At 34.9% G+C, this 21,981-nt stretch overlaps 2 protein-coding genes and 1 pseudogene across 4 annotated transcripts in view; 1 reads left to right on the top strand and 2 right to left on the bottom strand.

Moving 5' to 3' along the window:
• Nucleotides 1-21,981, bottom strand: part of LOC307188450 (olfactory receptor 13C3-like) — a 135,375-nt pseudogene that overhangs the window by 95,643 nt on the left and 17,751 nt on the right. The gene's annotated exons all lie outside the window — the stretch shown is intronic.
• The window catches only part of LOC307188453 (phospholipid-transporting ATPase ABCA1-like), a 190,388-nt gene that overhangs the window by 46,610 nt on the left and 121,797 nt on the right, over nt 1-21,981 (bottom strand). The gene's annotated exons all lie outside the window — the stretch shown is intronic.
• On the top strand, nt 6,210-7,242 carry LOC307189384 (olfactory receptor 13F1-like; the record flags this gene model as incomplete). The annotated part of the gene is given in 3 exon segments (XM_079927420.1): nt 6,210-6,485; nt 6,487-6,573; nt 6,577-7,242. Coding segments are annotated over 3 exon segments (939 nt in total). The 3' UTR covers nt 7,153-7,242.

The raw sequence follows: 21,981 nt of genomic DNA on the forward strand, positions 1-21,981 counted from the left end.
TATATATTTATAATGTACAATGTGATGCTTTGAAATGTGTATACATTGTGAAATGATTATCACAATCAAGTTAACATATCCATCCCTCATATAGTTATTTTTGTGTGTATGTGGAGTAAACATTTAAGATCTACTCTCTTAGCAAATTTCAAGTATAAAATATAGTATTTATTAACTATATTCACCATGCTGTAACTAGACCTCCAGAACTTATTCTTCCTGCATAACTGAAACTTTGTACCATTTGACCAACATCTCTGCATTTTTCTCTAATCTTGAGCCCCTGGCATCATTCTATTCAATTATCCTATGAATTCAACAGAAAGTTGAATATATTTTCATGATCATTGTTAGTATATAGAAATGCAACTGATTTTTGTATGTAGATTTTTGTATCTTGCAACTTTAGTGAATTTGTTTATTAATTCTGCTTTTTTCCTGGAGGCTTTAGGGTTTTCTATATATTAGAAAATGTCATCTGCAAACACAGACAATTTTACTTCTTCCTTTCCAATTTGGATGCCTTTTATTTCTTATCCTTGTCTAATTACTTTGGCTAAGACTTCCAGTACTATATTGAATAGAAGTGGCAAGAGTGGGAACCCTTGTCTTGTTTCTGATCTTGGAGGAAAAGCTTTCAGCTTTTCATCTGTGAATATGAAGTTAGTTGTGGGTTTGTCATATATGGCCTTCACTATGTTGAGGTATATTTCTTATAATTTGTCAAAAGTTTATCAGAAAAGTGTGTTGAATTTTGTCAAATACATTTTTCTGCATCTATTGAAGTTATTAGCAGGGGCTGGTCTGGATCCTGGGGCTGCAGGTGCCAACCTAACCCTGGTGCAGGCCTGGAAGCTGTGTCACTGAGGCAGGCATTGAGCCTGGGTCCACGGGGGCTGACGTGGACTCTGGGGCCTTCGGGCCTGGACTGGCACTGTGGCAGCCAGGAGCCTAGATATGGAAGGGCAAGCCTGGGATTGCAGGTGCTAGCATGGTGCCAGGGTTCACTGGGGTGAGACTGGTGCTGGGGTTCATGACGAAGTAGGGTACACACTACACTCTTCTTCCTCCATGAAGTAGGAGTCTCTCTATGAACCGCACTGCTTGGGCTTGCGAGAAGGATGACATGGGTAATGCAAAACTATTGTTTTACCCTCTTTAATGGGTCTTTTCTTATTTTTGTGCTGAGTTTCAACGAAAACCCAGAAGTCTTTACCCATCTTTAATCTCTCACTTGGAATCCTTAGCTCTTGTGTAGGTATTTTCATTTGTGGATAGTTGTTCAAACTGATGTTTCTGTGAGGCAACAAGCTCTGGAGACTCCTAGTTTACTATATTGCTGATGTCCTTATGAAAGTATCCTTCTACTACTAGTTCACAGAGAGTATTTTATCATAAATAGGGTTTGAATTTTCATAAATTTTTAAATTTGCATTTATAGACATGGTCATAAGAATTTTTTCCCTCTATTCTGTTAATGTGATAAAATTAATTGGTTGATATTCAAATATTAAACTGATCTTTCCTTTCTTGTATAACACCCACTTGTTCATGATATAATACCCTTTTGATATAATGGTGGATATTATTTGCTAAGATTTTATTAATAATTATTGAGTCTATATCCACTAGTGATATTGGTCTATAATTTTCTTTTGTCATAATATTCTTGTCAGGTTTTGCTAGTACCAGATTATGGTGGCCTCATAAGAAAGGTTCATAGGTGTTCTCTCCTGACATATGGAAGTATATCCTCTTTTCTGAGTTCATATAAATGTTTCTGTAAGATTGTTTACTCTTTAAATTGACGAAATTCACTAGCAAAGCTGTCTCTCTTGCAGTAATATTCCCTCTTTCGTTCCTGAAATGTTTAGTTTGTGGTTTCACTTTTTTTCTTAATGAGTTAGCTAGAGGTTTACCAATTTCATTATTCTTTTCAAATAGCCAACTTCTGGCTTTGTTCATTTCTCTGTTTTTTTGTGGGTTGTTTTCTAATTCATTTGTTTCTGCTCTTCATTATTTCCTTCTACTTACTTTGAGTTACTTTGGTCTTCTTTTTCCAGCCTTAGTTGAAATCTTAGATAACTGACTAAGAACTTTTCTTCTATCTTACTATAATCATTTAACACTATTCCTTTCTGTCTAAACACTGCTTTACTGCATTCCACAAATTTTGACATATTCTATTTCCATGATCATTCAACTCAAAATATATTTTAGTTTCCCTTGTGATTCCTTCTTTGACACACTGTTTATTTAGGAGTGTACTGCTTAATTTACAAGAATTTTGGAATTTTCTAATTATTATTTTGATATTAGCTTAAAATTTCATTCTGTTGTGGTCAGAGAACATTTTCTGTATGTTTTCAGTGTTTTGAAATTTACTGAGATTTGTTTTATGAACCAGCACATCTCTATCTTGGTGAATGTTCCATACTCACTTGAAAAAACTGTATATTCTGTAATTGTTGAATAGTGTTTACAAATGTCAACAAATCAACTTGTTTGATAGTATTTTTCAACTTTCTGAATCCATACTGAATTCTTCTTTACTTACTCTACCAATTATTGAAGGTGGGTGTTAAAAATTTCCCGATATAATTATAGATTTGTCTATTTTCTCTTTAGTTGTGTCGATTTTTGCTTCATAGATTTGAAGCTATGCTATTAGCTACATATACATTTAGCTTTTATTTTAATATCTTCTTGATGCTTTGACCTTCTTACCATTTATCTCTGGCAACATTCTATTTCTTGAAGTGAATTTGCCTGCAATTAATATAGCCATTCCAGCTTTTATTTAGTCTTTGATTGTTATTTCTTTCTCCATCCTTCTACTTTCAACCTCTCTGTATCTTTGTCCAAAGTGTATTTTTTAAAACAACAAAGTTGTATCTTCCTTTTTTATATCCAGTCTGTCAATCTCTGTCTTTCAATTGGAGTTTTTAGTATTTATATTTAATGTAATTATCAATATGTTTTGGTTTAAATCCATTATCTTTCTATTTGCTTTCTATTTGTCCCCTCCATTTTTCTTACTTGTCTTCTTTTATTTCTGTATTTTTGGATTAATGAAGTCTTAAATTATTATTATTTTATTTCATTGTATCTCCTTTATTAGCTTTTAAGCTAAATTTATTTTTAGGATTTATAGTGGTTGCTCTTGGGTTTACAGTATGGTTCCTCAATTTCTTTCACTCTATGTTGAATATTAAATCACTTAATGTAAAGTGTAAAAACCTTATGACAGGAATTTTCTATCTGCCCAAGGATGAAGGAGTTAAAGCAACTAGCCTGTGATGCATTCACTTTCTTTACCAGGTGGAACCTCTTAGGAGAAAGAGAAAAAAAAGACAGGCTTCCCGGTACAGACCCTTTACCAACTGGATTTCTGAGCAGAGACTAATGATGTTTGAGGGAGTGAACTGACCATATCTATTCAATGCCATTTCCAGAGTGTCCCCGGATAAAAATCACTTACAGTAAATAAACCCTTCTATGGTTATAGATTCTTCTATAATACATGACTCCCTGAAGAATATTTCCTATGCTACACAATAGCTGGGGTATAAACTAAGATGCTTCTTAACTTAAATGCTCTGTGTGAGGTAACTGCAAATCTCACTTAAGACCACACCCATTATTTGGGCCAATATGCCTGTCTAATGCATGGAAAAACAACTTGGGTTTCAATGGAAATCTAGAAGTATTTACCAAGCCCTTCTTTTTGGTGGGACTTGAATGCCAAACTCTGTCTCCCCAGCTGTGAACTTTTTATTAAAATCTCTGTTCAACTCTTTAGCCTTCCAATTGTCACTTTCCCCTGGGTTCTAAGAAGTCTCACTCTCTTCATGCCCAATTCAGTGGTCAGTCAAGGATTTGATGAGAGATTTTACATAGAGTTTAGTTTCCTCCTTTATAGCTCCTTCTTTTCCAGGATGTATCCCTACATTTCCAGCTGCTCTGGCAGCCCCAAATGCTAATCTGATTCCTCAGATCAAGACTGCTACTTTCTGCTTGAGTACCATCTGCTATATGGACTCGGGAGTGCCCTGTTGATCTCACTCAGTCTGGTTCACATCTTTCAGGGGTTGGATTCCCTCCTGTTCTGCCTGCTTTTGATCACTCTCCAGTGTCATAAAACAGTTGTTTTTTATATTTGATTCAGAGTTTATAATTGTTAGTAGCAGGAGAGTTAGTCTGATCTAAGTTACTCTGCCAAAAGATACTCTATCGTTACTAGAAGTTGGAAATCTAAGATGTACTTTTCAGGAAGATATGACAGACTTCCTTCTGAGCTTGGTATGAAATAAGAGGGGGGGAAAGGATCAGGGATTACTTCTAGATTACTGGCCTAAGTATGTGAGTAAATGCTATTGCTATTATTGGAGATAGGGAAGAATACAGACTCATAAGCATCAGGAAACTTGTTAAAATTTTGGCTATTTCTTTTTCAGACAGAAAATATCATGGAGGTTCTGAATTTCTCTTCTTTTCAGTGTGCTTCAAGGTAATTCCAAAGCAGAAGTCCGGTTTGGTGCTTTATACATAGTAGGGAGTCAGGTCGGCAACCTTCTTCCTCAGTCTTAGTCACTGCCTCCATCTTTTCTAAAATTCATTAATTAATTTATGTTTTATTTTTGGTTGCGTTGGGTCTTTGTTGCTGCATGGGCTTTCTCTAGTTGCCGCGAGCAGGGACTACTCTTTGTTGCGGTACGCAGACTTCTCATTGCATTGGCTTCTCTAGTTGCAGAGCACGGGCTCTAGGTGCACGCGCTTCAGCAGTTGTGGCTCACAGGCTCTAGAGTGCAGGCCCAGTAGTTGTGGCACACCGGCTTAGTTGCTTCCAGACTAGGGCTCGAACCCATGTCCCCTGCATTGGCAGGCGGATTCTTAACCACTACGCCACCAAGGAAGTCCCACTGCCTCCATCTTAACTTTGTGAGTGTATCTCTAAAGTACAGTTCTCTTCTGACCCTTCCCCCTAGGCATAATCAGGTCAACCTATATGATTTACTTTCAGCCATATAAGCCTTGGTCTACAGGAATTGAACAAGTGAGTTGGAAATGGGACTCTGGGTCAGATGTCAGTCAACCTCTTTTCTCCCTTTTGGTCAACCATTTGTATTATGGCTGCAATGAATCTTGTCTAAATAAGGAAAGAAAAGCAAGGACATTGCCATAGTCAAACAAAGAGGGAAACAGTGAGAATTAAAAACCAGATTGACTGATTTAATAACACAATTAGGAGAAGAGCAAAGTTCCCCTTCCCAAAGTCAGCACAGACAGGAAAAAGGTAATTTCTTGTTTGAATAACACAAGAATTAGAACAGATCAGCTACTGACTATAATTGGATCTATGGGAGATTGTCCCTGGAGTTTCAGAATTTTTAATACTGTACAAAAGATTTCTAACTTTAATTTGCTGCATGAATTAGAAACTTTTCACAAGCAACAAAAAACTTAAATTGCCTTACAGTGTGAATGGCTGGTCCTTTGGAGGATGTTTCTGGAGCACATATGTCAGGACAATTCTGGCCATATGAAGGAAATCTCGGCTATAAGTCCCATCACGAGAATATCAGCATTTTCGTGGGTTTGAGATGGAAAGTCTGGGCTTTGTCTAAATTTTCAAGCTTTTCAGTTAATTAATCTGTGGTTGCAGAAGTCTGTCTTCTTTTACTAACTGAATCTCCCAAATTATTTTGGACAGAACCCTACCAATGGCGGAAGATACTGAACTTGGAAAGTAGAAAAGTTTCCTAAGTAAGAAGACTGTTACCCAACTAGGGGAAGAAAATCATTCCAATGGTTCAGAGGTAGACAAATGTCTTCACCATAGATCAGTTATAAATGTGCTTTTGGAAAAAGAAAGACCCCATAAGATTTTCTTTCCTCAGTCTCTCATATTTATGAAATAAAGCTTGCCATTCCCCAACATTGCCTTAAAAAGTCTTGCAGCAAAAATAACACCTTGAAGATACTTTGTTGACTTCCTGATTGAAATTTTCCTTATTGATGATGACAAATTCCTTCAAAAACATATTACTAATGCTATCACCAAGCTAGAGAAGCATTTAAGCACAGACTACAAGTTGATGTGAAGAAAAAATACCAGAAAATATAAAGGGAGAGGATCTTATGTTTTATATATAATATGTAATGTTAATCATTCTATGCATATATGCAAATGACCATGACATAATAAAATGTTCCAGGCAAATTTGACATCTGTAACAATTTTTGTCTTCCTGGGATTTTCCCACTACCCCAAAGCTGAGGTCATCATATTTGTGCTGTGCTTGCTGATGTACCTGATCACCTTGCTGGGTAATATAATTCTGATCTCCATCACCATCCTGGATTCCAGCCTATACACACCCATGTACTTCTTCCTCAGCAACCTCTCTTGTTTAGATGTCTGGTACACCTCTTCTGCTTTCCCTCCAATGCTGATAAACTTTGTTTCAGGGAAAAACACTACCCTCATTCTCAGGGTGTGCCGCTCAGATGTACTTCTCTCTTGCCATGCGCTCCACTGAGTGTGTGCTCCTGTCCATGATGGCATATGACTGATATGTGGCCATCTGCAACCCCCTGAGATACCCCATCATCATGAACAAGAGGATTTGTGTGCAGATTGCAGCTGGTTCCTGGGTGACAGGCTGCTTCACTGCCCTGGTGGAACCAGTGTCTGTATTGCAGCTGTCTCTGTGTGGTAGTAGTGTCATCAATCATTTTGCTTGTGAAATTCTGGCTGTCTTAAAACTAGTTTGTGTGGACACCTCCATGGTGCAATTAATCATGCTGGTGATCACCGTACTTCTTGTTCCTATGCTGATGCTTTCAATTTGTATCTCTTATGCTTTCATCCTCTCCAACATCCTGAGAATCAGCTCAGTGGATGGTCAAAGAAAAGCCTTTTCAACATGTGCAGCCCATCTGACTGTGGTGGTTTTGTTCCATGGGACAGCTCTCTCCATGTACCTGAAGCCCTCATCTGTAGATTCACAGGAAATAGATAAATTTATGACTTTGGTATATGGTGCGTTAACCCCCATGTTGAATCCTATCATCTATAGTCTACGAAACAAAGAGGTGAAAGCAGCTTTGAAAAAATTGCTGTTTAGAAATTCTTTGGTAATGTTTTAATTTCTATCTTCATATAATATGGGAGCAAGCACATTCATCTGGATAATCTCCAACATTAGCCAGAAAATTGCAAAGTCATTGGAATAAGCCAAACCCTGGAAAATACTCATTTTCAATAGGAGTTCAACATTAAGTCCAATATCTTGATTTACCTTGTAAATAAAACTTTTGATATTAATAAATAATTTAGGTAGAATGAATCATGTTTCTGGAGAAGTATTTAGCATTCACTGAATATTAATATAACATTAAAATTAGATGATTTCTTTTCTTTCATATTTAATTTGCTATATCATCTAAGTGTTCAACTCTAGCAGCACCATGACAATAACTAATATACCAAGAGTATAAGATATTAAGCCTAGTATATTATCTTCATATGATTTGTAATTATGTCTGAAATTATGAAGAAATAGTATTTTTATGTAAGTGTGGATATAGTTCCAGGTATATCAGTTCATAAAACCAAGACACCATTAATTTTAGAAATTTTCCTACTCTAAATGTTAAAATGTGAAATCTGTTAGATTTGATAAACTACCACAAGAATGATTTTGTTTATTTAGGATCTATGTGTGGGGGATGGGTAAATATCTGTGTATGTTCAAAGACATCATGACAAGGATTTGTGAGTTGTAATCCTGTATATAAAGTGGAGTAAAGGAATAGCATTCAGGAGATCTTAGAGTATCCACGGTTATAAGGTCAAAGTACTCTCATATTGTACTCTGAATGTCTAAGTGAATTCATCAACACACACACACACACACAACACACACCATGTTACTTATTTTTCTTAGAGCATGCTGAATTGAGCAATTATGGCTAAGAAACAACAGATTTCTACCCTGTAGAGATTACACTGCAAAAGAATTTATTAATGTACACACATATTGTGCGAAAAGATTGATGGATATATTTGACATATGTGAGCAAAATTACATAAATTATAATTACACCAATATTGCATTTTAACCAGTTTTTCCTTGTCTTTTCCACCCTCACTGGAGCTGGGGAGCTATGAGGCCAATGCATGTACATTACTTCCTCTTTATCAGAGAAATGTCTTTGGGGTATATGTGGATGATGGCTTTATTCTATGGAGGAGGTGACTCTTGCTAGCACTGACATAATCCCCTTAAATTTTAGACTTAGAGAAGGTGAGACAGTTATAGATAATTACAACAGAAAGTCCCATTCTGAACAAGACAGAACTTGCAAGGAATGATTCAGTTGAGGGTGAATGGATTGATGAAGGAACCATGTTGGAGGAAAGAATTCAATGTATAGGAACTGTGCTGGTGTTCTTAATCCAAGTACTCTTAGGATACATGAGAAAAGTTTTTCTTTCTCAGGTATTAGATGAACAGTTCTATTAATTCAGAATCTCTCCAAAGGCAGAGACTGGGAATTTGTATCATAATAAAAGCAAAACAGTTATTCTGATTTGTGTCCTTACTTCCATTTCACTACCAGATGACAACGACCATGGTGTGATGTTATTTGGTTGGAGAGGATGAAGAACTGTTAACCCTATTACCCACCCAATCTCTACAATCACTTACAACAAAACATTTACCTGGTTTCAAGTAATCACAAACATTGAGCCTATAAATATCCATCTTATTTGTTTATGTGGGTGAAAATAAAATCTGTAGTTTTATGCCTCATCAGCTCCAGTGAGCATGTGCTATCATCTTCAACAACTTTGTACGTGTTTTAAAGGGATATGGATGAGCTAGTTATTGCCTGAGAGGCCAACCAGCTGTCCAGAGGCAAAACCCAATAAAATGGCTCTTAACCCGCCTGGCTGAACCATCATAGGCCTAGAGAGGGTCCTCAGATTTCAGGTGCTTCAGCAAGAGTCATCTTGTCTAAACAACTAGATCCAGAATGGCATAAATTTCTGCATCATCCAAATATGTTTTGTTCTGTCTTCCAAGGATAGAATGGTACATGTAATCCTGAACTGTATTTTGATTACTTCTTTATCATTCTGTGTTTCAGTATGAGCAATCTCCATTGTTACAACATTCTTTATCAATAGAGGAAACAGTTCATTGAAAAGCAGTTTACAAAACTGTATCACATTTCAGTCCTGCTTCTCTGCAGTACCATCCACTTCACACTTTGCAATATTTACATTCAGCATCCTTAGATGGTTCACTCACACAGGTGATTAATTTCAACAGATGAGTAACTTCAACCCCTTGTGGAAAACTTAATATTTTAACTCTAAGAGAGCAACTCTGATTCAAGGTCTTAAGGAACATCTCACTGTGACCCACTCCCAAGTACCATTTTCAAATATAGTCATATGAACTCAAAGGAAACAAATGCTTGCCTTTGCAATCACACAATAAATGGGAACTTGACCATGTCACGAGATTCCTGAATGTCTTATTAAAGTCTTTTTCTAAATATCTCTGCTTTTCTTTTCTTCAGGTGAATAAGATTTTACATGATTTCTGATACGGTCTTTTTTTTTCCATTTCACTAATTTCCCACAATCTGAGAACATACTAATATCTGTGCTACTTGACTTGTTTTAAGCTATCCTGAAACTTTCCAAAATCATCATGAAAATAAGGATCTTCTGGAATGCTTGCTAAAAATATCATGCAAATGTTCAACTTAGATCCAAATCAGAATTTCCAGAGGAGATATATGCTAATCTGTATGTTTTATAACACCTGGCAATTCTTATTATGTGAGAATTATGGGAACTCTGACTCAGAGCATTAAATAGAAGAGACTGAACCCTATTACTTAATGCTTATAGAATCGGGGTGGGGGGATATGTTAAGTGTCAAGGAGATGAGAATATCCCAGCTCAGAACTGATCAGAATTTAGGAAAACTATGTGCAGAGCTTTGTTATAAAGTGTTAGGGAAAGGGAGAATCCACTTAATAATGTGAAAAGTTTGAGTACACAACCCTTGGGACTCTGTTCAAAGAACTGGATAAATACAAGGTTTCATTCTGTCTTATTTGCTGCAGCTCTCATTTGTGTAGAGAAAAAAGTAAAAACCAAGTTCATCAATTTAATTTACAAATACACTCTATATATACTAGAAGGAAGAAATATTTAAAGGCCATTTAAATATGCTTAGTTTATTTTTTAATAAATCACTCTAGTGAGACCTCCTATCAGTAAAAGACAAGCACAACAGAATGATCCTAGAAGCTAGAGTGAGAAAAGCAAAGTCTGAGACCTTAATTTGGTATCGATAGCTCTCTTCCTTAAGATGTGAATCATGTTCACATATCATAGTATTATTACAAGTCCTTAAAAATCATCACATGTTGTGCTAAGATCATTTTGTGGGGAATAATTTTAGAGTCAGGAAGATTTTAGAAACCTACTGTAGTAATTTGGAGAAAAGATGTTATTCCAGGCCACAGTGATAGTTGTGGAGATGGTGAGAAATAGTCAAATTCTGGATATACTGAAAAGGTAGGCAACAGGATTTCCAGAAGGGTTGGATATGGGTGATAGAGGAAGAGAGGCATCAAGAATGACTTCAGGGTTTTCAGACTGAAAAGTGAGAAGGATACAGCTATGACTCACTGATTCAAGAAAGTCTGTAATTGAAGTAGATCTGTGGGAGAATATCGGGCATTCATTTTAGACATGTTAGGTTCAAACTATCTATTAAATATGACAACTACATGGAAGAATATACAAGTCATGTGTTTAGAGAAGAAATCTGGGCTAGAGATACAAATTTGGGATCCATTAGCATATCGATGATATTTAAAATCAATAAGGTCACTAAGGTAGTGAGTATAGACAATAAAAGAGAAGAGGTTGATCCCTGGGACATCGTATCAGCAATATGCAGTATTGCAGATTTTTATTTGTCACCATGCAGGAGTGACAGATGATAGTGTGACCTCTTCACCCTCTATGTCTGATTATAGATCTGGGCACACTACTGTCCACCCTTTCCACACAGTTGCCATTCTGTATCTACTTATCATTATATTAGCTACATATTTATTCACATGGATTTGAAAATATATACCCTAATCATTCTTCTATTCAAGATTTTTGATTTCTAATCAGTGCCTATTATAACTAATGCTTAAATGAACACATTCCTATGTTTGATTTTTCACTTATCTTTTATTATATCTTAAAATCAATTCCCAGGAGTGGGTTTACTTCATCAAAGGCAATGAACAATTTTATGGCTCTTGACAGAAAAGTTTTATAGTATCTTCAGTATGGTATTAGTGGGTATTCAGATGAAGTGGGGAATTTGAGAAGAATTGGGCATGCCTCCAAGACTAGAAAATACATATATAATAGGAAATAGAATAATAGAATAATAGCTAGAGCTATTATTATCAAATGTTGAATAAAAGTTGTGAGTGTACATTCTTGTCTTGTTCCTGATCTTAGACGAAATGCTTTCAGCTTTTCACTGTTGAGTATGATGTTGATGTAGGTTTGTCATATATGGCCTTTATTATGTTGAGGTTTGTTCCCTGTATACACACTTTGTTAAGAGTTTTTATCATAAATGAATGTTGAATTTTATCAGAAGCTTTTTCTGCATCTATTGAGATGATCATGTGATTTTTTTCCTTCAACTTGTTAATGTAGTGTATCACGTTGACTGATTTGTGGATACTGAACCATCCTTGCATCCCTGGGATAAATCCCACTTGATCATATTATATGATCCTTTTAATACACTGCTCAATTCAGTTTTCTAATATTTTGTTGAAATTTTTTGCATCTATGTTAATCAGTTATACTGGCCTGTAATTTTCTATTTTTGTGATATCTTTGTCTGGTTTTGGTATCCGGGTGAAGTTGGCCTCATAGAATGAGCTTGGAAGCATTCTTTCCTTTTCAATTTTTTGGAATAGTTTGAGAAGGATAGGTGTTAACTCTTCTTTAAATGTTTGGTAGAATTCTCCTGTGAAGCCATCTGATCCTGAACTTTTGTTTGTTGGGAGTTTTTAATTACTGATTCAATTTCATTACTGGTAATTGTTCTCTTCATATTTTCTATTTATTCCTGATGCAGTCTTGGAGATTGTACATTTTTAGGAATTTATCCATTTCTTCTAGGTTGTCCATTTTATTGATGTACAATTGTTCACAGGAATCTCTTATGATCCTCTGTATTTCTGTGGTGTCAGCTGTAATTTCTCTTTCATTTCTGATTTTATTGTACTGATCCCTCTCTCTTTTTTTCTTGATGAGTCTGGCTAAGGGTTTAACAATTTTATTTATCTTTTCAAAAAAGTAGCTTTTAGTTTCATTGATATTTCCTTTTTTTTTAGTCTATTTCATTTACTTCTTTTCTGATATTTATTATTTCTGCTACTACAGTGGAAATAATAAATATTGAGTTTTGTTTGTTCTTCATTTTCTGTTTCCTTTAGATGAAATAATAGATTTTTATTTGAGGTTTTTCTTGTTTCTTGAGGTAGGCTTGTACCTCTATAAATGTATCTCTCAGAACTGCTTTTGCCATGTCCCATTTATTTTGGATCGTTGTTTCCATTTTCATTTGTCTCCAGGTATTTTGTTTGTAACTTATCTTTGATTTCTTCAGTGATTCATTGGTTGTTTAGTAATATATTGTTTAGACTCCACCTGTTTGTGTTTTTGCAGGTTTTTTTCCTTGTAGTTAGTTTCTAGGTTCATATTGTTGTGGTTGAAAAGATGCTTGATATAATTTCAATCTTTTGAAATTTATCGAAACTTGGTTTTTGGCCTAGTATGTGATCTACCCTGGAGAATGTTTTATGTGCACTTAAAAGGAATGTGTATTCTGCTGCTTTTGTATGGAATGCTCTATATATACCTATTAAGGTTATCTGCTTTAATGTGTCATTAAGCCAGCGTTTCCTTATTGATTTTCTCTCTGAATGGTCTTTCCATTGATGTAAGTGGGGTGTTAATGTCCCCTACTATTATTGTGTTACTGTCAATTTCTTCCTTTATGTTTGTTAATATTTGCTTTATGTATTTAGGTGCTTCTATGTTGCGTGCACATATATTCACAATTGTTTATAACTTCGTGTTGGATTGGTCCCTTGATCATTATATAACGTACTTCTTTACCTCTTGTTACAGTCTTTGTTTAAAGTCTATTTGTCTGACGTGAGTATTGCTACCCCAGCTTTCTTTTTGTTTCCATTTGTATGGAATAACACTTTTCCATCCTCTCACTTTCAATCTGTGTGTGTCTTTAGATCTGAAGTGAGTCTCTTGTAGGCAGTACATATATGTGTATGTGTGTGTGTGTGTGTGTATATATATATATATATACACACACATACACATACACATGGGTGTATACATTCTTATACATTCAGCCACTCTATGTCATTTGATTGGAGCATTTAGTTTATTTATATTTAAAGTAATTATTGAGATGTATGTACTTATTTTGCCCTTCTTAGCCCTTATATCAGAAGACATGAAAAATAAAACTTAATCAATTGCTCAAAATGTCTTGAATAAATGCCATTTTAAACAGAAGCCTTTAATTTCTTCCACTTTCCTTAGTTTTATTTTTTCTGTACATTTTTCCTTAAAATAATTAGTTAGATTTTGTGTTTTTATACTTTTTAATAATTAACATATTTAAAACTACTGGTACAAGAAGGAGATATCTTCAAGTTCAATTTCAGGACAATCTGGGAGATTATTCCTGAAGATGCTGGTGGGACTGTAAATTGGTATAGCCACTATGGAGAGCAGTATGGAAGCACCTTAAAAAATTAAAAATAGAGCTACCATATGATTCTGTAATCCCATTCCTGGGCATATATCCAGAGAAAACCATAATTCTAAACAATACATGCACCCCAATGTTCATTGCAGCACTATTTACAATAGCCAGGACATGGAAGCAACCTAAATGTCCATTGACAGATGAATGGATAAAGAAGATGTGGTGTGTATACACACACACACACACACACACACACACACACATATATATATAATGGAATATTACTCAGCCATGAAAAAGAATGAAATAATGTTATTTGCAGCAACATGGATGGACATAGAGACTATCATATTAAGTGAAGTAAGCCAGACAAAAGACAAATATCATATGATATCACTTATATGTGGAATCTAAAAACAATTATGCAAATGAACTTATATACAAAGCAGAAATAGACCCACAGACATAGAAAACAAACTTATGGTTACCAAAGGGGAAAGAGGGGAAGGATAAATTAGGAGTTTGGGTTTAACTTACACATACTACTACGTATAAAACAGATAACCAACAAGGACCTACTGTATAGCACAGGGAACTATACTCAATATTTTGTAATAACCTATAAGGGAAAAGAATCTAAAAAAGAATATATATACACACACACACACACATATATATATATAAAAAACTGAATCATTTTGCTGTACACCTGAAACTAACACATTATAAATCAACTATAATTCAAGAAAAAATAAAATTAAAAAAAGAGGAGAAAATGTTATAAAAATGTTATTAATATTATGAATGCACTAGCTAATTTGAAAATCTTGTTGCAATGGAAGATTTTTTAATAATAAAAATATATTTTTAAGCAATAGTCATATCACACTCCATGTTAAAACACATGAATCATTCCTGTGAAAGTCAGAGTCAAGATAAGGGTAGCTTCTAAAACTGTTGTTATTTAGCATTAATTATGAATAATCCAGCTTATGCAAATACATGAAATACAAACTTAGGAGTATAAGTATAGGAATAGAAGAGAAAGTTATCAGTACTAGTAGCCATTTTTTAAAAAGAAAATAGAATCAACCAAAAAGACTATTATAAGTAGTAAAAATGTTCAATTAGTTACCTGGCTACTTAATGATAATATATAAGATTAATAGCGTCTCTATAAATAAAAATTGCTTAGAAATTATCACCAAAAAGTCAAATAACATAATAAACATAAAATATTAAAAACATATTAAAGATATTGAAATATCAAAAACCTGTAATTTATATGAGGTAGTGATAACTTAATATAGAAAGAATTCTTATAAAAATAAAAAGAATTTCCAATTCATTTACTTTGCACAATTTCCAACTGAAACCCAATTAGAAAATGGATAATCAAATAATAAGGAAAAATCACAAACTGAGATATAGAATAGAAAATTCATACATGAAAATATGGTTGGTTTCACTCTTATGCAATTAAACACTAAAAAATTCAGAAATGAAATGTTACTTTAATCAATTAAAAATGCATGTAAACTTATGGGTAACTGATGATAATGGCAGTTGCTTAAATCCACATCTCCTTACATATTGTCCAAAAACAATACAGAACAACAGAAGAACAAGTAAAGCTATTCAAACCCACAAAACCAGAAGACAGAACATGACCAACTTTGAAGTACCGATAAGCACATAATTTAACACTAAATCGTAGCATCTCTCATGTTCTCACTGAATCTTTTCACAGAGCAAAGTCTAGCATGGAAAAGAGAAGGGGGATACAAGCAGCAAGTATAAGATTGACCTAAAACCAAAACATAGCCCTGAATACAGGTGGGACACAAAAGTGTGTATGAGTTGAGGTGACTGTCTTCTAAAGTCATGGATTTGGGGTAAAAAGTAAATGAAAAGGAAGAAAGAGTCATCCTTGGAGATTTAGAAGTGAAAGAGCAAAGAAGCAAAAAGGAAAATTGGGGTCATGCTAAATAAAAATGTTTTAAAATAGGGACTTCCGTGGCAGTGCAGTGGCTAAGACTCCATGTTCCCAATGCAGGGGGCCTGGGTTAAATCCCTGGTCAGGGAAGTAGATCCCACATGCTTGCCACAACAAAGAGTTTGCATGCCACAACTAAGGAGCTGCGAGCCACAACTAAACAGCCCGCGAGCAGCAACTAAGACCTGGCACAACCAAATAAATAAATAAAATAGTTTTAAAAAGTGTTCTAAAATATTGGAGGGCCTACAATTCCTTCCTACTTAGATAAGATAAAGGAGAAAAAAAGACAAGGAGGGCCAGAGAGCCCTCAGGACAAGGGTAAAGTGGCTTTAGCAAGCTAATGCTGTTATAAGGTTCTCTCTATTTCTGCAGAAGGGGAAGGGGTAGAGGGAGTCAAAGCAATTATTTAAGGAAATACTACTTCAAAACACAGACATATGAGGACACTCTTGATCTACAGGTCATATAAACGAATCCAAATTATGAAATAAATAATGAAAGTAGACTATATTCAAAACTATTATAAAATGAAATAGAAAATGAGAAACAAAATGCCTCAGCTGATGGAAACTTCTGCCCTTCATCCTGAAGAAGAAGGAGAAGGAGAGGAAGAGGAAGAGGAAGAAGGAGGAGGAGAAGAAGAAGAAAGAAGAAAGAAGAAAGAACAAAGAAGAAGAAGAAGAAGAAGAAGAAGGAGGAGAAGGAGGAGGAGGAGGAGGAGGAGGAGGAGAAGGAGAAGAAGAAGAAAAAGAAGGAAGGGGAGGGGGAAGGGGGAGGAGGAGGGGGAGGGGGAGGGGAGGGGAGGGGAGGAGGAGAAGGAGGAGGAGAAGGAGAAGAAGAAAATTAAAACTGTAAAACAACACTAACAATCAATACCAGTATCCTCAAACAAGCATTTGAGGAAAACACCTGAATCAGAAATTCAAAAATTAAAAAGAAATTGTTCAACTAATGTATCAGGAAAAAATGAAAAGAAAATTGGTTGAACTCAGGAAATAATAAGTAAAAGACAAAGCCATCTTAAAGACTAAACAGAAGACTAAAATAAAGGTAGCCAAGGTAAAATAGATTAGAATGAAATTTAATAAGGGCACTGAAGAAAGGGAAGCAATCAACAAAATGAAAATAAGATCAAGAAAATCTATCCAATGAAACAGAGGCAAAGAAGAAATATTGTTACTTTTACAAATAAATAAAATTTGAGTCTCTAAAAAAGAAATAAAACCATAAAATATAATTAATATTTAAAACTTAAGTCTAGAAAAACTTTTTGTAAATAAAGCACTGAAAGTGTCTACCAGGTGCTGGGAAAAAATAAGCTCAGCATAATCAACTCTGATAGGTATCTCAGTAAAGCTACTGGAGTTTAAAATACAAAATATTTAAAACAAAATGGTTAACATCTTATAAGGGCAAACGAATTAGTCCAACATTAGATTTCTGAAACAGATCAGACAGTGGAGTTGCATTTTCAAAACACTCAAGAAAGAAAATGCATACCAAGTAATTTATATCTAGTCAAGCTGTCCTTCAAATATCCATGACATTGAAAAATGGTTTTAAACACGTAAGACCCAAGGAATGCTGTACGCATAATCCCCTTTTAGAGTTGATGAGAGGATAATCTCCATTCAAACAAAAGATAAATGGGGAAACTTGGGCAAAAGGATAAGCAGTGAGCATTTAAAATATTTAATTATAAGTCTAAGAATAAAATATAGGTGAGAATGAAGATGCCAGAATAATACATGAATAGTATATGTTCTGAAAAAGTGAAAAATTATACAACCAGAAAAGCTAAGAGGGAACACATGCCTTTGACAATAATAAGTTAACTACAGCCATGCTTGCAGTCTCACCATGAACTTTTAGAAAATTGGACAAAATAGATGAAAAAACGGTTTTTAGATACTGAACAAGCAAGGCAGGGCAGTGACCTCTGGAAGAAGAGACTAGAATTAAAGCCAATTTAGTATTATTTTTTAGACTCTGGTTTATGGAGGAGGATCCCAAACAGATCACAGTGGTCTCACTAAATTAAGCCAAGTCAGAAAAGAGTTAAAGGGGCTGAAGCAGCTGCTTTACAGGGCAGAGTTCTGGAGATTAAAAATATAAGCAAAGAAATAGCTCCAGGTACCATCAGAGGGGTTCCATCAAATTGGCTGCTGAACACTAAAGCACACGTGCAGAACAGTGAAATAACATGAGTTCAGGCAAAGAAGAACCAATGGGGAGTTATAAACCAAACCATTCCCAAAGCTCACAAAGGTTTGAGAGACATCTGAGTCCCAAGCAACAAGAGTAAAATATCTTCACTGAACATCCAGAGCATTTAGAGACCTGTGAATTGTTAGCTAGCAGTAGGGCTAAACTAACTCTAGGACAGGGATTCTCAAGTGCAGGACAATTGACACTTTGGGTTGAATAATTCTTTGCTACGGAGGTATGTCCTGTGCATTGTAGGGTGTTTTGCAACATCCCTGGTTTCAACCCAATTCATTTCAGTAGCAGTGCTCCCCCCATCGCAGGTTGTGACCACCAAAACTTTATCCAGACATTGCTTAATGTCCTCTCAGAGGTAAAATTATTAACAGCTCCAAAGTAAATCACATCCATTGATCTAGGATAAACGCAAATCTAGATATACCCTCATAAAGCTTAAAAACTTGTCTCAAAGGTGTCAAGGTAATCTGCAAGTAACTGCCTGCCAGAATACATGCAACACACTTTAATAGGAGACCCCCAAATCCAGCACTCAATGAGATTAAGCTCAAAATGACTAGCATACAAACCAAAATAACAAAAAAAAAAGCAAAAAGTCAGGACAATCTGGCCCATAACCAGGAAAAAATAAAAGCCATTCATTCAAAAGAAACAGTTTGAGAAATGATAGAAATGATGAAATTAGTAGATGAATTACTACAAATTACCCACAATTTAGAGAAAAGGAAGAACATAATGAAGATAAAAATTATTTTTAAAAAATAACTTCTGGAACTAGAATATGCAATTTGTAAAACAGAAGTATTACTATATAGGATGAATGGCATATTATAGAGTGCAGATGAAAATATAAGTGAACTTGAAGACATAGCAATGAACTATTCAAAATGAAGCATAAACAGAAAAGAAAACTGAAAAAAAAAAATGAACAGAGCTTCTGTGACACATGGGAAATATCAAGCAATTCAACATACATAGAATTGGCATCTCAGTAGCTGAGAAGAGAGAGTAGGAGAACTCAAAGAATGGAAAGAAGTAATGGCCAAATTTTTTCCAAATTCAAAGAAACCCACAGATACAAGAAGTTCACAAAACTACAAATAATATAAACACCACACACAGAAAAAACACACACAGGCAAATACACACATATGAATAGCTATATCACATCCCAGTTAAATTGGTGAAAATCAGTACTAAAAAGAAAATCTTTAAAATAGCCAAATAAGGGAAACATTATATCTAGAGGATTAAAGATAATATTGATGGCATACATCATGGTAGAAGTAATGCAACCCACAAGAAATGCAACAATGTCCTTAAGGTGCTGAAAGAAAACTAAATCTCTTAACCAATTTCTATGTATAGCAAAAATATTCTTTAAAGAATGAAAGTAAAATAAGGAATTTTTTGGACAAAAGCTGAAAGGAATTACCAAAAGTAGAACTACACTTAACAAAATAGTTTTTCCAGTGGACAGAAAATGACATCATATGAAAACATAAATCAGCACAAAAGAATGGAGAGTGTTGAAAATGGTAAATATGTGAGTAAACAAAATAGAATTTTTTTCTCATGGTTTTATATTTCTTTAAAATATATATGGAATCTAAAAAAAAAAAAGGTTCTGAAGAACCTAGGGGCAGGACAGGAATAAAGATGCAGACTACAGAATGGACTTGAGGACACGGGGAGGGGGAAGGGTAAGCTGGGACGAAGTGAGAGAGTAGTATTGACATATATATACTACCAAATGTAAAATAGCTAGCTAGTGGGAAGCAGCTGCATCACACAGGGAGATCAGCTCAGTGCTTTGTGACCACCTAGAGGGGTGAGATAGGGAGGGTGGGAGAGAGATGCAAGAGGGAGGAGATAGGGGGATATATATATATGTATATATATGTGTGTATATATATATATGCATATGTGTGTGTGTGTATATATACATATATATATATATATATATATATATATATATAGCTGATTCACTTTGTTATACAGCAGAAACTAACACAAATTGTAAAGCAAGTATACTCCAATAAAGATGTTAAAAAAAATAAAAATAATTGACTATTTAAAGCAGAAGTGTTGAGTTTAGCTCAGCTACTCCATTGTTTGCTGCCTTGGTTTCCATTTGCTTGGCCAAGTAGCCTGCAGGGACATTAAACTGACACTAGTCCCCCTTTCATTCAAGTGCATGCCCTAGGTAACAGCCTGCAGCATCACAAACAAATGTAAGTTCCTGTTATAACTTTCCTAACAGCCCTTGTGATTAATAGTTTCCCCTCTCTCCCAGCGCTTTCCCTTTGACCCTTAGATAAGACCTTCCTGGGCTTTACCAAAACCCAGCTCTTTGTTTGAATTGACCAATCCAGCCTTAGCCTGGGAACCCCAAAAAACTTCACCCATGGACCCTAATAAACACATGGGCCTGGGTCCTATCTCTTTCTCTACACTCTGCCTTGACCTCCGTATGTGGCTCCTCAAGGCATACTGAGCAAGACCTCCAGGACCTGTGAGTAGTAAAATTCTCTGTTTCCATTTCTCTTGTGGTCTTTTGTTGAACCATGGATCACCATCTGGCACTCTGTGTTCCACTTAACAAGTGTTAATTTGACACATTCATAACAAAAGCGATAACTAAGAATTGTGGGGTCTAAATACAGAGAGAGAAGTAAAAATATGACAAAAATAGCACCAAAAATGAGAGGGGAAATGACAGTATACCATTTTAACCTTCAAACATTATACATGAAATGGTAAAAAAAAAAATTATTAGACCATAGAGTGTCATAAATTTAAAATGTAAACTTCGGCCTCTAGAGCAACCAACAAAAACTATAAATTGAGAGGCATAGGTAATAAGGTAACAATAAAAATAAAATGGAATCCTACAAAAATATAAAAATGATCCAAAACAATGTAGGAAAAAGAGCAAAAAGGAAACAAAGAAAATGAGATAGAAATGTGGTAGACCAATTCCAGGTATAACTAAATTATAATAAATAATAAGTACACTTAATTTAAATATTCTAAACATAGCAATTAAATGACAGCGATTGTCATACTGGGGTAAAAAACTGTCCCCCAAAACCCACTTTTACATAGAGATGCAGATAGATTAAAACTATAAAGATGGAAAAAGATATAACATGCTTACATCTTTTCTGAAAAAGTATTTCGGCTTAATTTTGAAAGATGTTTTTACCGAATATTAAATTCTGGTTTACAGACTTTTTTTCTTTTACCACTCTAAAGATATCATTCTGTTGATTTCTGATTTGCATAAATTATGACAGGACGTCTGCATTTTTTTTTTATCTTTATTCCCCTATACTTATTGTGTGTTTTTCCCCCCGGCTGCTTTACATTTTTTTGAGTAACACTGGTTTTCAGCAATGTGATGACGTTTTTTGTTAAGATTTTCTTCACATATTCCTGCTTTGTCATCCTGAGGTTCTTGGGTCTTTGGATTTATAGTTTCCATAAAGTTTGGGAAATGTTCAGTCATTATCTCTTCAAATAGTTTTTCTGTTCTCCTCTTTCTTTCTTCTCCCTCTGAGACTTAAAAATACATGTATGTTAGATTGTCTGATATTTTCCACAGGTTACTGAGTCTCTGTTCACCTTGTATTAAGTCCTTTCAGTTTTTGTGGTTCATTTAGGATATTTTCTATGGCTATGTCTTCAGGCTCACTGATCATTTCTTCTGCAGCTTCTACTCTATTAACCCCACCCAGTAAAAATTTAAGGCACTATTTGTTTTACCTCTTGAAATGGTGCTTGGTCTTTTTTTTTTTTTCATTTTCCTCCACATTATATTCCTGTTTTCCTTTAAATCTAGCACATGTATTATATTTATGATAACCCACTTAAATTCCTTGTCCTCTAATTCCATTATCT

This window comes from Stenella coeruleoalba, assembly GCF_951394435.1.
Source record: "Stenella coeruleoalba genome assembly, chromosome: 7".
Lineage (NCBI taxonomy): Eukaryota > Metazoa > Chordata > Mammalia > Artiodactyla > Delphinidae > Stenella > Stenella coeruleoalba.